The sequence below is a fragment of the Oikopleura dioica genome, chromosome XSR (genome assembly GCF_907165135.1).
Source record: "Oikopleura dioica chromosome XSR, OKI2018_I68_1.0, whole genome shotgun sequence".
Classification (NCBI taxonomy): Eukaryota; Metazoa; Chordata; class Appendicularia; order Copelata; family Oikopleuridae; genus Oikopleura; species Oikopleura dioica.
Genome location: NC_137294.1, coordinates 7,561,465 through 7,575,982, shown reverse-complemented (window position 1 = coordinate 7,575,982; position 14,518 = coordinate 7,561,465). Strand labels below are relative to the sequence as shown.

Sequence of the window (14,518 nt, the reverse complement as noted above, 5' to 3'; positions counted from 1 at the left end):
ACGATAACATTAGGCAAAGTTTTAAATTCCCTTGGTAATTATGCCCGATAATCGGCCAGAAACGCAAATAAAATTGAAATTCCGTGGAAATATTTTCCCCGGGATCACGTGATTTCCCAACATGTGACTTTTTTTGTCTAAATTTATCGGCATGGGAAAATTTCCTCAATTCAGGTTGAATTGGAATCTGAATTTCCAGAACCTAACTCAACGGATTTCCGCGAATTAGCCAATAATGAAAGACCACTGTATTCCAGCCAATAGAAGCATATCTAGGCCCGTCGACCGACATTACGACAGCTCGATCTGATTATAAGCTTTTTGGAGACGCGAATTGAATAAATTTTTCCCGCATTTGTCCACGACCGGAAATAAATGGCGGACTTTAATTTGATCGACGCGTCTTTCCAGAGAACTATCAAGCATCGAAGTGAAGATGCGCAGGAAAGCTTTAAAAAAATTAGAAAAATAAAAATAATTTAAAAATTTAAAAATAAACTTTAATAATTTTAATATTGAGAATGTGCAAAACAATAAAAATTTGAGTCTTGGAAATTGTAACTGACAAATTGAATCGAGAATAAAGCCGAAAAAGACCGCCTGTCAATGGTTGGATACTTTAGCCGGGCTTACCAGGAGAGATTTTCTAATGAATAGTATACGTTCTCTTTTTTAGTTTTTAAATGGCTAAAAACAAATATTGTTTAATCTTGTGTGAAAGACATGTCGACGGCGCGAAGGGGCCACTGGGCCACCTGCGTTGCTACTTGCAACGTTTGGGAGACGACCGGCTCATCCAGGAACACTGGGAATATGCGAGAGAGGTTATTCCGCAACTTTCTCATTTGTGGGAAAATAACTTTTTTGTTTAGCTTGCTGGTGCTCCCGAGGCGATTGAAGACAACGAAGAGAATGCGAAGAGCGCCATTACCGAGGGCAATACCAGCAAACCAGAACAGAAAGGGATGGTTCAGAAAACTTTTTTTTTAATTCAATAGATCCTATAAGCTTCAATCAAAAGACTTCTTGAACCATAACAGCGATTCAAACTCCCGGGGAATCGAATGCTAAGAAGACTACTTCCCAAGGCCGAAAGCGGAAGAATGAAGACGAGCTCGAAAGGAAGGTTAAGAAATGATACAAAAATTCTCAATTGATTTTAATAAAAGGGGACCGTCCCCGGAAAATACTCGTCTTTTCTTTCTATAAATATATCATGCATTTCCGAACTATTTCAAGCATCGCTGAGAAGAAGGATGAGTTCAGGGATGTGTATCAAGATGATGGAACATTAAAAAAGCCGAACCTTATTTACATAGCTCGGACGAACGCAAACGGAATCCGATTCTATGTAAAAGTTAATGGATCCATCAGATGCATGAAGGAAGGGCTCATCTCGAATATAAAAATCGTGAATGGTTAATTGCTCGATAATGATACTTTTGACAGCATTTTGGGCCAGAGACCCTGGCATAAGGGGATCTGATAGTTTCATTATGATTTATTTTAATTTGCACGAATGAGTCTATCTTAGTATAAAAACCTGAAAAAAGACGGTTCTTTCCTTGTGTATTGCTGCGAGCCTTCCTGCAAAACGGTTCATTCTCTAAAAGTACGAGATTCTGACATGGGACTCTATCATGGAGGCGGAGCAAGAATATGGAAGCTAGCACATAAGCACCCTGAAATTCACAATCCGGCCTTTTATGAAGTGCTCGAGTGGAATACCACTAGCCACGTTTGCAAGGTAACTTTCATTTATAGATACTATTTTAAATTAATGTAAACAGGAACTTGGCAATGAGCTCGATGTCTTGAAACAACAACCTAGTACTTCCACCAACGTTATCAAAGAAATAACGAACAATAAGCACGCTAGAGAAGATACAGAAAAAGAGGCGGAGACCGAAGAGAACCTTGACAAATCGACGGAATTACCAGCTAAGCGGGCGAGAACCAGTGAACATTCAGAAACTCTTCCCTTACCCGATACTAGCACAGAAAACTCCTCGTAAGAATATTGTATTTAATCTTTCTAGTTGAAGCGTTCAACTTTAATGAAGTGAATCAATTATTCACTTCTGCCAATTTATTAATTTTCTGTTAAATTTATTGATTATTTTACATTTTGATGATTTATCTGAAAATTTAGAAGGAGATTGCTACGAAAAAGCTCTGGAAGCATTCCTAGCGTGGAGAGCCGCCTAGCAAAAGTCGACAACAATGTTCCTAATCTTAACGAAAGCAGATGTCTCTTAACTGGAGAATGTGCCTCGTGCCGAGCCGTTTTTGAAAGCTGGGAGGAACTGATTGTTCACATCGAGGACGACCAACATTGCAAAAGATACTACGTTGACGAAAACAAGAATTTCTGTTTCATTTGTGACCGGCCATTCAAAGTTCTTAGAACTCACTGCCACGATGTGCTGAAAGGACAGTGTTTAAGCTTAAAGTTTCAGTTATTTCCGCTATAGGCTATAGCACAGCTATTAACACTGCTAAAGGAAAAGTCAGCTACGCAGGAACTACTCAGGAAGCGCACGCAGCTTACTCGAGAATCGCATTCAAAAATTTTCATTCTAAGTGGTAAGAATTCTATTTTTTCTGATAGATATAGGCGACTGACTTTTCACTCAAGGGACACGGTTCCAGAATCCAAGAATAATATGGTCGACGAGCTTCCGAATTCAGGTGTTGATCAACTTGCTAATGATGGGGAAATGGTGCAATCGCAAATTACAGAAACAGAAACTGAAAATGAAAACGACTCTATGGCAAATCAAGAAAATATGGATGAAGACCCCGAGGTCGAAAACATTGATGATCGATCCCCATCTGTTACGGCAATGGAAGATTCCTTCGATAAACCCCCACTTGATCCACCAGGTCTTGAAGGAAAGGTCATTTTTACAAGATTAATTGGTTTTAATCATGGAGCTCTTGAAAAAATGACCTATTTCAGATGTTCCAATTCTTTTTAACAACGAAAACAGCCTTTTTATAAAGACAGAAATCCCAGATCTCCCGATATCTTTTGCTACCTGAAATTCAAATATTCCACGCTACATGACTACTTACTGCCTACCGAATTTACCTGACTACCGAAGCTAGAATAAAAGTTTTCCTTCAGTTGTTTCAGTGCCAAATGTGTGAAATGACCTTTGGCAGTGAAGTAAAATTGAAAGTGACTCAGTAGATCAGCAGAGAACAATAATGAAATTGTCTATTGCACTTTTCTTTTTGATAAGCATTGTTTCAACTCAGAATGAAAATGAAGAAATAAAGGAAAATCTCATTCTCGAGCCTATACGAGGTTTGATGGAAATGATGGCTTGAACGTTGGAATGAAAACAAATTCAGGGATCAAAGGGGAAAAGGGCGAAGCTGCTCTGAGCAGTCATTCACAGAAGCGCTTATAATATGTCATTTTCAAATTTATATTTTAACAAAGAAATTTTTTTTCGCTTCTATGAATAACTGCCTTCGGTTAACTGGCGAAATGGGTCCAACAGGTCCACGCGGCGCAAAGGGACCCCCTGGAGCAGATGGACCTGCTGGTGAAAAAGGCGAAAAGGGACAGGCAGGACCGCAAGGAACCCGTGGAAATTATGGAATGTCCGGTAAACCCGGAAAGCCAGGTGTAGAAGGCAAAATAGTTCAGGAAGGGGTCATTTCTTCAGTGTTGAGGAAGTTTGAAATCGACAATTCTCAATAGACAGACAGAGCAAGAGCCCCAAAAAGGATCAAAGACGAATAAAACAATGACTTGATTTGATACGTTAGTTGATCCTGGTGTAAGGAGATGTTGGTGAACCTGGAAGGGATGGCCTCAAAAGGTTTGGAATCTAGAGTTCTTAATGATCCAAACTTCGGTTTCAATTAGAAGCGAGTTAAAAGAAATGAAACGTCAAATTTGCCGTATTCTGAAGGAACTGAAGAGAAACAAATATACTATCGACGATGAGTTCCGAACGACCTGTAGAGACTGATTTTTTAAACTGTTGAAAATAAAGTCATATTCATTTTTATTGACATATTATATGGGACAGGTTAAATACGACTTATCAATATTACTTTACAGGCTTGGTTGATGAATTGAGGGTTTTTCGTTCAATGTACAGATATCTTTTTAATAGCTTGCGTCAAGAAGGGTAAGCAGGTTTGTCAGAGATCTTCTAACTAATTAGGTTGTGAGTTGAGTGGCAGATTGGAATAGTACGGCTGGTGAACTAGTGAACTGGGCTTCATAAACAGTCTTGATTCGATAGAAAGTAAAAATTCCATTTAATGGACACGACTAAGAATGACCGCACGCTAATGATGCTAATTGAAAGACCATTTGTAGTCCAATAAATTGACCCGTGAACTGTGTGTGTAGCCCAGCTAAGGTCACGGTGAGGTTCGTGAAAGGGTCGAATGAGTTTTTGAGTTTTTATCAGGCTTCAGTTTGTCAGCGAGCAATGTAGCTAATTCGAACTTGACATCGAGGGCCGCCCCAGCCCGGTCGACAGTGGCACCGCCCAGTGTCACCTGCACAGTACGCACTATGTTCACATTGACAAGGTAACGAGCAATTGGGCCCGTAGCTTCCTCCAGTGCATTCTTAGAAAACACAAATTAAAACGGCAGCAGATTATTTGATAGCGAAACCTGTGGCGCACTTGGGTCCCATAAACCCAGGCGGACAGAAGCACTTTCCATTTTCTTTGTCGCATAGGTATCCACCGCAGTCACATCTAGATTGGCATCCTCGACCCCAGCGACCATCATCGCACTCTTGTGTGTGATTAAGTTTCTTTTTTCTCTTAGAAATACTAGAATATTTACCTTGCGTGCAATGATCGCCAGTCATTCCTGCTTTGCAAAAGCATCTTCCTGTTGCTCCATGGCATTTCTCAGTATTTTTCCATTGGCACTGACAAATGTTTTTGCACGACAGTCCCCACGTACCTGAGATGTATGTATTTTTGAACTTTCTATATTATCTACCGTCGGGGCATTCACGGCTGCAAGTTGGTCCGGTAAGTCCGACTCCGCATGAGCAGCTTCCGGTGGTGGGGTCACAGCTACCACCGAGCCCGCAATTACATTGCTGCAAGCATGCAACACCCCAAGTTCCTTGAGGACAAACATCTTTACATCTTGTTCCAGTTCTTCCTGCAGGGCAATAGCATTTACCGTCATCGCACCAACCACCTTCTCCGCAATCGATTCTCGCACAAAGATCACTATTCGATCTTTTGATCGTAGCATCAGGACGTTTGCAAGCTCCAGCATCTGCTGCCATAGCAGTACATATCTGTTAAATATATTTTATCCGACTCATAAGATGAACGCCTACCTGTGCACAGCCACTTCCCCAAAAATACGATGTACACCGCTGCTCACAATCAGGACCAATATGTCCAGGAGCACATGTTCGACATTGCCCTGAAATTCGATCGCACTGTCCATCAGGACAAAGGCAAACTTCTGAGCAATTTGGACCCCAAAGACCTTCGGAGCATTCTTCATCACAATTCTTCCCCGTCCATCCTGACGAACAAGTGCATCTTCCATCAACTGGAGAGCATTCTGAGTTTTCATTCTCACAGGCGCACATCTGCTCACAAGCAATGCCGAAGCGTCCGTTGGGGCAGGCCCGATGACATCCATAGCCTGTTAGACCTGGAGGACAGGAACATCTACCAGTTACATGATGACATGGTTCGCTGTTTTTGCAAGAGCATTTTTGCTCACATCCTTTACCAAAAAATCCCGGCAAACACGGAAGCTCGCAATTTTTACCACGCCATCCAGGAAGACAGTTACACTTGCCAGTTTCATTATCACACGAATTTGATGCACCATTTTCGCATTTGCATTGTTGCTTGCAGTCAGTACCCCAAGTCCCGTCTTCGCACGGCGATTGACACTAAACGATGAGAAGCTCTACAAAATAGAAAAATTTACCTGGTCGCCGACGTATCCGTCTAGACATCTGCATTGGCCATCACCGTCACATTTACCCCCATTGAGACATCCGCAAGTAGTCGAACATCCGGCACCATAATAGCCCTATTGAGTCCGTTAGATCCGGCGTCGCCAAGTTCAAAGGGGCTAATCTAAAAACTCACGTCTTGACATGGCAGTTCACATTTTGAGCCCATCCATCCATCAGCGCATTGGCAAACACCTGTCTGCGCGTCACACTGACCGCCATTTCGACAATTGCATCGGTTTTCACAACGTAATCCCCACATCCCGCTTTCACAAACTAAACTCCTGTTAATTCAGCATATTTCGCTCTGTTAGTTACATTTGTCACATCTGAGGCCCGTGTAACCAGGCTTACACTGGCATTCGCCGGTGAATGGATCGCAGCTTGAAGCGCCTTCGCCACAGCTACAGATTTGCTGACAATTCTCGCCAAAGCTACCAGAGGGGCAAACTTGGAGGCAGTCATCGCCGTAGAAACCAGATGAACAGGTGCATAAACCAGTGACATGATTACAGTGACTGCCACTGTTTCCACAGTTGCAATTATTCCGGCAAGATAATCCCCAGAAGCCATCCGGGCAAGGTCGTTCACAAATTACGCCGTGGTAGCCTGGCGAACATGAACACGCACCAGAAATAGGATCACATTTAGCGCCATTCTGACACGAGCACTTTTGGGCACAACCAACCCCATAAGAACCTTCTGGGCATTGACGATCGCACCTTGCGCCGGTTCTACCAGCATCGCAAACACAAGCACCGGTCACTGGATCACATGGCTCCGATCCCTGACAGTGGCAGGTTTTGGTGCACCCTTGTCCATAAGTGCCCATTTGACATGTTCGCTCGCAATTCTTGCCGCTAAATCCAGGAGGACAGGTGCACGTCCCGTCAATCGGATTACACTTCCCATTGCCACACTGACAGAGCGCCACACAACTGATTCCCCACCTATCGTCAGCGCAGGGCTAAACAAAAATGAAGTGCTCTATATTTTTTGACTTTTCGATAATGTTATTTCGAAGTGCCACAATTACCTGTCCACAATTCGGTCCAATAAAGCCAGCGGAACAAATGCACGAACCGTCTTCGCTGTCACACGTGCCATTTAAGCAAGTGCACTTGCTTTTGCAATTCATTCCGTAAAAACCAGCTGGGCAAGAGCTGCTGCAATCGTTGCCAAGGAAGCCCGCCTTACATATGCATTTACCAGTGCGGGCGTCGCACCCAGAGGCATTTTTCTTCGAACATGAGCACTTTTGTCGGCAGTTATGTCCGAAATAACCAGGATTGCATGTTTTCTGGCATCTGAGTCCTTGGCGGCCCGGTGGACATTTACGTACGCAGCGACCAGAGCGAGGATGACAGGGCACGCCTTCAGCGCATTTGCATTTTTGGGCACACGATCTGCCATATGTCCCGATAGCGCAAGTATCTTCGCATTTGTTTCCGGTGAATCCGCTCAAACAGCGGCATTTTCCACTTCCAAGGGCTTTTACAATCGAACACGTCACGACAAACTCAAACACGAAACAATTTACTATCAATTATTTTACGACTTTCAAAAAGAACCTCCGATTAAGCTTACAAAGGAAGAAATACAACGAATAAATGAATTTGAAAGCATTTTTGTTAGAGTTGTTTTTACTCCTAGCCAGGGCTGCTGAATTCGGAGCGTTTGAGTTTACCCGCGATTTTTTCGGCGGAATTTCCGTAGGTTTTTCACGGAAAATCCGCAGTTTTTTTCACGTAAGATCCGCCGGTTTTCAGCGGAGAAAAGGGAACGGAGAATCGCGGATGATCCGCCGAAATTTCTGCTCAAAAGACGAAATTAAAGGGTGTTCCACTCTTTTGATTGGCTAGAAAAAAGGGTAGCGGGTAATCGCGGGAAATCCGCGCGGCCGAGAAAATCGGACGATCGGAGGATCGGAGAACAGCGCGGAGAAACGGAGAAAATCAGCGGATGATCCGCCAAAAAAATCCCGGGTAAACGCAAATGCTCCGAATTCGGCAGCCCTGCTCCTAGCCAAAAAGTTTTAGGCATTATGTTGCTTTAGATCAAAGCCAGTGCCTGACAGGATTACATCCAAACGAGCGACGCTTATTACACGAGCACTTCTCGGTGCACCCGCTGCCAAACGTAAACTTGGGACACCTAAGATGACAATTTTTCCCATAGCGCCCAGGTGCGCAGAAGCAAGCACCGAACTTTCGATTGCAGCGGCCTCCACCTGGGCCACACTTGCACCGCTTTTGGCAGTCCTCGCCCCAGCGACCTTTTGAAAGTTATCATTGTGATCCACATATTTGTAAATTTCGATAAAAGATGCAACCCTACCTGACTGGCACCCATCTTCGCAGAATTCGCCGAAAACGCCCGTTGGACATTTGCATTCTCCTGTAACGTGGTCGCAGCTGCCTCCATTTTTGCATTCGCATTCGTTGGCGCAATCTTGTCCGAAAAATCCCTCGTTACATTTTTTGTCGCAAAGATCTCCTTCCCACCCGGGATTACAAATACAACCATCCGCTATTTCCGAACAGGTGCCATTTTTACACTCGTCACAAGTAAGTTTGCAGTCTTCACCGAAATTGCCTGGAGCACATCTTTCGATAATTATTCCGGTGAGCAGGTCAGGAGGTGTCTTCAAATATCGACGGACAATTGTGCTGTTCTTGTCTGGCCTAGAGCGGTAGTCGTATGACGATAAAAACGAGAGGGAGGAGGATGAGGTGTGATAGGAGAATTCGTCATTATCGATTCTGGAGCAACTGCGTCCATCCCGACCAAGCACGAAACCTCCTCCACAGGCGCATGTGTAGGTACCTAATAATTATTAATTTCATAAGTCATGAGTTTTGACTTATGCGTTTTCGGAAATCTTAGTTTGTAAAAAAGCCATTATACCGCATACAGAATTATTCGAAGGAGCATGAGAAAATGCTGGCATGGGATCTTAAAAATGATCCACTGATCAAGTTGATGTCAATCTGAATGATGTTTAGGGAGGGATCACCCGGTAGTAAGCTCAGCTGGTGCTAGCTGCTCCACTCCCTCCAGCTTTGTGTGGATTTTACGTCCATTTGCTAAGCTTATATGACGGTTTAAATGAGATAAGTATAGCATAAGGGAATAATCATCTTGTTTTTGGCCTTTCAGGCTTTCAAATTTACCTTGAGCATTATTACAAATGTGATCACAACCACCGTTTTGATCGTAACATTCGTTCACGTCTTCACAAGTAACCCCGTCGGCCGATATCTGTAAAAATCATTATTTCTATTTTTATTCATCAATAATGACTAAAAAGATTCGGCTTCAATGCTTACAATAATCTTATTTCTAAAAGTTTGTATTTGGATAAAATCTGCTTCCTAAGTAAATCCTACCGCAAATCCAGGACGGCAGGAGCATTCGTAACTGCCGATAATATTTCGACACTGATGCTGGCATTTGTGTCGCCCAGTTGCGCACTCATCAATGTCTCGACAACTTTTTTAAGGTTCAATCACTTTTATGTCGGATGTAACAACCAGTATTAATCAAACTTATAATTATGAAGTCAGATCATTGTAAAAATGATAGCATTTGAATCATTTTCCTTTTACCGTCGACCTCAAGCTGAAAGCCATCACGGCACTTGCAAATCGCCTCGCCACTGTCTTCTGAGCATGAATGTTGACATCCGTCGCGTCCTGGTTGACATCTCTAAATATTCTTATATAAACATTGACTTTTTGGCTTAGGCTTAAATCATCGCTAAGGCTAGTGTTGATAGCGCTGCTCTTTTTTGCTTCCCAAACATTGCATTAAAACTGTAATGTTCCGTAAAATCGCTCACGATGTATTAATTCGGAAATTATCGCATTCGCGATGACTGTAAACGAGCTTTGACGTTGTTATATGTCAATGGTAAATAAATTACCTTTTTTCTGCTAATGAGCTCGATCACAACCTTGTAGCAGGTGAAACCGTCCTCACCCACTTCATAACCATCTTGACAGCTACAGAAGAAGCTGCCCTCTGTATTTGTGCACATAAACGAACAACCTCCATTGTCAGTGGCACACTCATCGATGTCGACACACTTCTTGCCATCTCGGCCGAGTTGAAAACCAGCATCGCAGGAACAGACTGCTTGTTGCCCGACAGACTGGCAGTTGTGTTGGCAGCCGGCATTGTTTCTCAGGCAAGGATCTTCCAATTCGCAATTACGTCCATTTTCTGAAAGTACAAAGCCGTCTTCACAGTCGCACTTGAAGCTGTGTTCGTTCAACACAATACACTTTTGAGCGCAATTGCCATTATCTTTCGCTGGCATTTCAAAATCATATCGGAAAAATAAGTCGAGAGGAGATCCTCATCAATAATTAGACAAGCCTTTCCTCGCGCGCATCGGTTGACCGGAAGACACGAACGTTGATCGTTGTGGAGCTTGTATCCGACGTCGCAAGAGCATTGATAGCCTCCGTCGACGTTGTGACACTGATGGGCACAGCCTCCGTTCCGCTCCTGGCATTCGTCGATGTCAGAGCATGTGCGCTCATCATCGAGTAAAATCCACCCTTGTGGACAGCTACATTTGTAACTGCCTACAAGGTTGCAGCATTGGTGCGAGCACTGTCCGTTGCCGACTTCGCACTCATTAATATCTCGCTCACAGCGGTCTCCTGTCCATCCATTTTTACAAATACAGCTAAGCAAATAAGTTAACAACTATTTCCTAGAATAAAAAGAGAACATAACGTAAGCTCAGGACGTTACCTTTTGCCATCCTTGGAGCAATAGCCGCCGTGAAAACAAGCTCCCGCTCCGCAAACTTGTACAGTACATCCAGGATCGCTTCCTTCTGCCCATCCGGCGCAACAGGAATAGACAGTTACTTCCTCATCCACAGTCACTTGCTCGAAGGTCGTGTAGAATACCTTCCTTAAGAATTGACCGATTATCGGAACGTTTCCAATGGAAAATATTAAAAATAATTGCTTGTGATTTTTGACCCATTTTGCGAAAATTGAGCATTGCACGGGGAAATGAAATAACTTTAAATTTCTTCAAATAAAATTCATGTTTTGTCAGCGAATAGTATTATGTTTAAAGTTCTAAAGAGTGTATTAGTTCAAGAGGAAGACACAGTATCATATTGCCAGGAACAGGTGAGGAAGAGGCGCGAAGAGAGAATTGCTGAAATTTTGGCGTTCAGCTGCTCAAACACGAACGTCACTGTATGCGTCCGCGCTCGCTGTATTCAGCACCGCAAATACAAAGAAGTGCGCCGCAGAATTGACGGTTAGATTTATGTCAACACCGGAGCATCACCTCAGTCGGAGCTAATTACGTAGCCAGCCACAGATGAGCCAGCCACCTCACCACAATGAGGCTTTCCAGGCCATCTAGCTACATTTCATTTTTTATTAATTTTATCCCACGCATCCTCCTTTTTTGAAGCACCGTTTTAAAGTGTGGAGGAAGGTGTCTTGACGTCGCTGAGCTGAAAAGAACTTGAAGATTCCGAAATATAAAATTCGAATTACAATAACTTTTATATTCCTTCAGGATTTATTAGTGACCAGTGAAGCATGAATTCCGGAATATTTAACAGATCATATTGTTTAAATCGCTAGTTGATGAAGAAGCTTCTACTTTGAACTTGGACACTTTCGAAATGCAGACGCAATAATTGACAGTCAACAAGTGCTGTAAGTCGATATCGGTAAGCGCGAAAAGTGAGAACGTATTCTAGAGATCCAATAAACTTTAATCCTATTTGTGACTTCAGTATAAATCTCATAGGGCGCCGAAAACCCTGGCCTGACGCCAATAAAAACTTTCTCAAAAGGTTGTCTACTTCCGCCAGAAATGCTTTCACAAAACCAAAATATATTTTGTGAAGCAATAAGCCGATGTTTTCGCTGAAACGAAAGCTGATTTGAGGGAGTGAATTCTACATGGGAGAATTTTGTCAAGGTCAATTCTATATGGCCGCCCATATCCGCTCGTTTCTGGTTTTAAGACTGGGATGCGAATAAAACAGGCGATTTATTATTTGCCTTATCGAAAAAAATGTCCATCGGATTGTTAAGATTCGAAAGCTCGGAGCAATTTGCTCATATTCTAGTGTTGTGCAGCTGCTGAATTAAAGAGAGCAACTGAATCCACAAAATCAACCAGTCGAAAATCAAACACAAGAAGCTCGTTAATACGTTGACCCTTCTGAACTTCCTGGCATTAAAATTTGCGGAAATTTGAGCACATAAAGAGCCAGAGCCAGGAAACTGACCGGAAATCGAGACGATCATTGTATTCATTATTGGCACATTTTGAGGAAAATTCTTAAAGCTAACGATATCAGAACAACACTTACGTGGTTTCGTAGTCGATACACCATCGCTGCCCGTTTGGACAATTCTTCTTCCAGACTTTTTTCGTTCGGTCAGCTTGCTTCACTACTGGCTGGCGTTTCTGCTTCTTCACGATTTTCGTGGAGGCGCAAACGTTTGGATCTGAGGGGCGGAGAGTTTGAGCTAAAATTTTGTTAAAATACGAAGATGTACAGGAGGCGCTTTGTTTGGGCGCATTTGTGATAGTGAATCTTGGAAAGCTTCCCATTCTGCAAATCAATATTAGTCGCAACTAGATCAAGTACCGCCTGCACCTACAAGGCTATCACTCTTGCTGAGTGTTCAAAAGTCAATTTGGGAAATTTAGGAAATTCTTATGCATCGTCCTCGGAGTACCCTTGGCACCTAGAGTGCCAATCGCTGTGACCTCCATTTGCTCAAGTACAGTCATCGACACAAAACTTCCGGATCGCATTTCTTCAAAAATATATCTTTCTTGTTTTGATCCCTACTTTCTAAACATGAGCGTAAATATAACTGCCATTTCGCGAAAGTTTTCGGCAGACAGCGCGTCGGCCGTCAGAGAGACAATCTTGGCCGCGACATGGACTCTGAATGTCAACGATCTCATACTTGGACGCACCCCAAATGCATTGACACTCTTATTTTATTACAACACGAAATGTGCTGAGCGCAAAGGAACATTTCTCAACGGAAATCGACAGATTTATTTGGAACGTGCGATTCTCCACAAGCCACCCTTTTGTCTCCAGCCGACCCCTTTGGAGTGATCAATAAAATCATCGAAATTGAAGTTTTCATTCACAAAAATATTATTTTAATTATGCGCAAGGCCAAAGTCTAAAAGTCAGTTCCACGGATTTGGCAAAACAGTTAAACATAATTAACAATATTGGAAATTTGATCTGATACATTGTATATTATTTAGCGTTATCGTTTTTGGGTGGAAATAGCCAGATCAATAAGGGATCAGAAAATACGTGACGCCAGTTGACATCGAGGGCTGATTATACGCGCTGCCAAGAAATGTGTTTTTCCCACACTGGCCAAATTCACTTAGAAAACCCCTTCCCGCTTACCTTGCTGAGCAATGGCTGCAGTAGCTAGTGCCAGCTGCACAGGACGAATCCTCATGACTTCTTTTATCAAATGTCTCTTTTCGTGTGTTTTGGATGCTCAATCGAATCTCTTTAACTTCGATTCTAAGTAGTTATAATCGACTTGTTTGATTTTCATGGCATCTCCGGTATTGTGCTGCTTCAGATTTTCTTTTCTTCTCTCTTTCTTTTATGGTGATTTTCTTTTTATAATTTTCAGTTACTCTCTTTGCTATTCAAGGGTTTCAAGGCGGTAGAAGGTTTGTTTATTTACTCTTTCCAGCTCTCTGATTCTCTCTTCAAGTCGATATTCGATGGATAAATATCTTTATCGTCTTCGTTTCTCTCTTTTCAGTGAGATATATTTAAAAAAAACTTGCAGCTGAGTTAAAATTGAGGATGATTTTCAGTAACTTTAAAAAATATTTCAGGCAAGGGGTTCAATACTAAGGTTATTGAAAGTCCACGATTAGTCTGGGTGCATGGGCGCCACCGTTTGAGATGCCTCGGGCGCGCGAGCGCCATCACAAAAATCAAAAAAATTTGTGTTTTTATTTACGTTTCTAGCCATAAATGAGTAGAATTAATAGTTCGATGAGCTTTTATTGTCTTTTATGTCTTCAGCGCATAAATATTCAATATCTTGGAATTATTCTATAAAAGTACTTATTTTGAGCACAGTCGGTAGTAGAAAGAAGCTTTTATTTAGCCTTGAATGGCAGGTAAAATCTCCATGAAAGTTTCAATGTCCCCGGAGAACCCGTATTTCTCGTTGTAAGCAGATGTGATCCGCTGTCACCATTTATTCCAATAACACAGTTAAGACTTTTTAGTGGAAGGCGACCTTTATGAGGCAAATATCGAAAAGGCCCAATTTAAAATAAAATAAAAAAGAATTTGTTTGAAGAATAAACATTTGAACAACGCAGCAGAGGAACTTTCGCCTTTGCCAGAACAAGTGAAAAGCGCCATCTGTGGAAATTTCCGAACACCAGCCGGCTTAGCTTACTTTACTTTGACTAATAGTCAAAGACTACCAGAAGAATTCTTTGATGAAATTTGATTTCTTTCCTTGATTC

General features: G+C 42.4%; 3 protein-coding genes across 4 annotated transcripts; 1 reads left to right on the top strand and 2 right to left on the bottom strand.

Moving 5' to 3' along the window:
• The first annotated feature begins 241 nt into the window (after window positions 1-241).
• Window positions 242-3,129, top strand: LOC145706553 (uncharacterized). Of its 2 annotated transcripts, none has more exons than XM_081783971.1 (12): window positions 242-444; window positions 596-636; window positions 722-824; window positions 873-963; window positions 1,041-1,122; window positions 1,240-1,384; window positions 1,535-1,747; window positions 1,791-2,011; window positions 2,153-2,439; window positions 2,511-2,586; window positions 2,639-2,895; window positions 2,963-3,129. In XM_081783971.1, exons 1-12 carry the CDS (start codon window positions 376-378, stop codon window positions 3,043-3,045), a joined length of 1,668 nt encoding a protein of 555 aa, XP_081640097.1. In that variant the 5' UTR covers window positions 242-375; the 3' UTR covers window positions 3,046-3,129. The 2 variants fall into 2 exon arrangements, with proteins under 2 accessions (XP_081640097.1, XP_081640096.1); XM_081783970.1 differs by having other exon boundaries at window positions 245-444; window positions 2,153-2,435; window positions 2,507-2,586.
• A 1,312-nt stretch (window positions 3,130-4,441) lies between these two features.
• On the bottom strand, window positions 4,442-9,471 carry LOC145709091 (uncharacterized; the record flags this gene model as incomplete). The annotated part of the gene is made up of 14 exons (XM_081786774.1): window positions 4,442-4,602; window positions 4,651-4,776; window positions 4,828-4,950; window positions 4,990-5,299; window positions 5,342-5,914; window positions 5,953-6,057; window positions 6,117-6,256; window positions 6,299-6,947; window positions 7,017-7,519; window positions 7,928-8,001; window positions 8,051-8,255; window positions 8,318-8,806; window positions 9,154-9,241; window positions 9,370-9,471. Coding segments are annotated over 14 exons (3,639 nt in total), but the record flags the coding sequence as incomplete, so codon positions are not given.
• Window positions 9,472-9,532: 61 nt separating this feature from the next.
• On the bottom strand, window positions 9,533-13,853 carry LOC145709090 (uncharacterized). The gene is made up of 6 exons (XM_081786773.1): window positions 13,422-13,853; window positions 12,345-12,504; window positions 10,745-10,909; window positions 10,357-10,676; window positions 9,906-10,288; window positions 9,533-9,688 (listed from the first exon to the last, which is right to left on the bottom strand). Exons 1-6 carry the CDS (start codon window positions 13,474-13,476, stop codon window positions 9,548-9,550), a joined length of 1,224 nt encoding a protein of 407 aa, XP_081642899.1. The 5' UTR covers window positions 13,477-13,853; the 3' UTR covers window positions 9,533-9,547.
• Window positions 13,854-14,518: the final 665 nt, after the last annotated feature.

Bases quoted from the DNA above. Each gene is read 5' to 3' on its own strand.
- LOC145706553 (XM_081783971.1), top strand. From the start codon at position 376: ATGGCGGACTTTAATTTGATCGACGCGTCTTTCCAGAGAACTATCAAG. The intron at 445-595 runs GAAAGCTTTAAA...AAGCCGAAAAAG, and splicing joins ATCGAAGTGAAGATGCGCAG to ACCGCCTGTCAATGGTTGGA. The intron at 2,587-2,638 runs GTAAGAATTCTA...TTTTCACTCAAG, and splicing joins AAAAATTTTCATTCTAAGTG to GGACACGGTTCCAGAATCCA.
- LOC145709090 (XM_081786773.1), bottom strand. From the start codon at position 13,476: ATGAGGATTCGTCCTGTGCAGCTGGCACTAGCTACTGCAGCCATTGCT. The intron at 10,289-10,356 runs GTCTAATTATTG...TGCCAGCGAAAG, and splicing joins ATGCGCGCGAGGAAAGGCTT to ATAATGGCAATTGCGCTCAA. The intron at 9,689-9,905 runs GTAATTTATTTA...AAGAATATTTAG, and splicing joins AGCTCATTAGCAGAAAAAAG to AGATGTCAACCAGGACGCGA.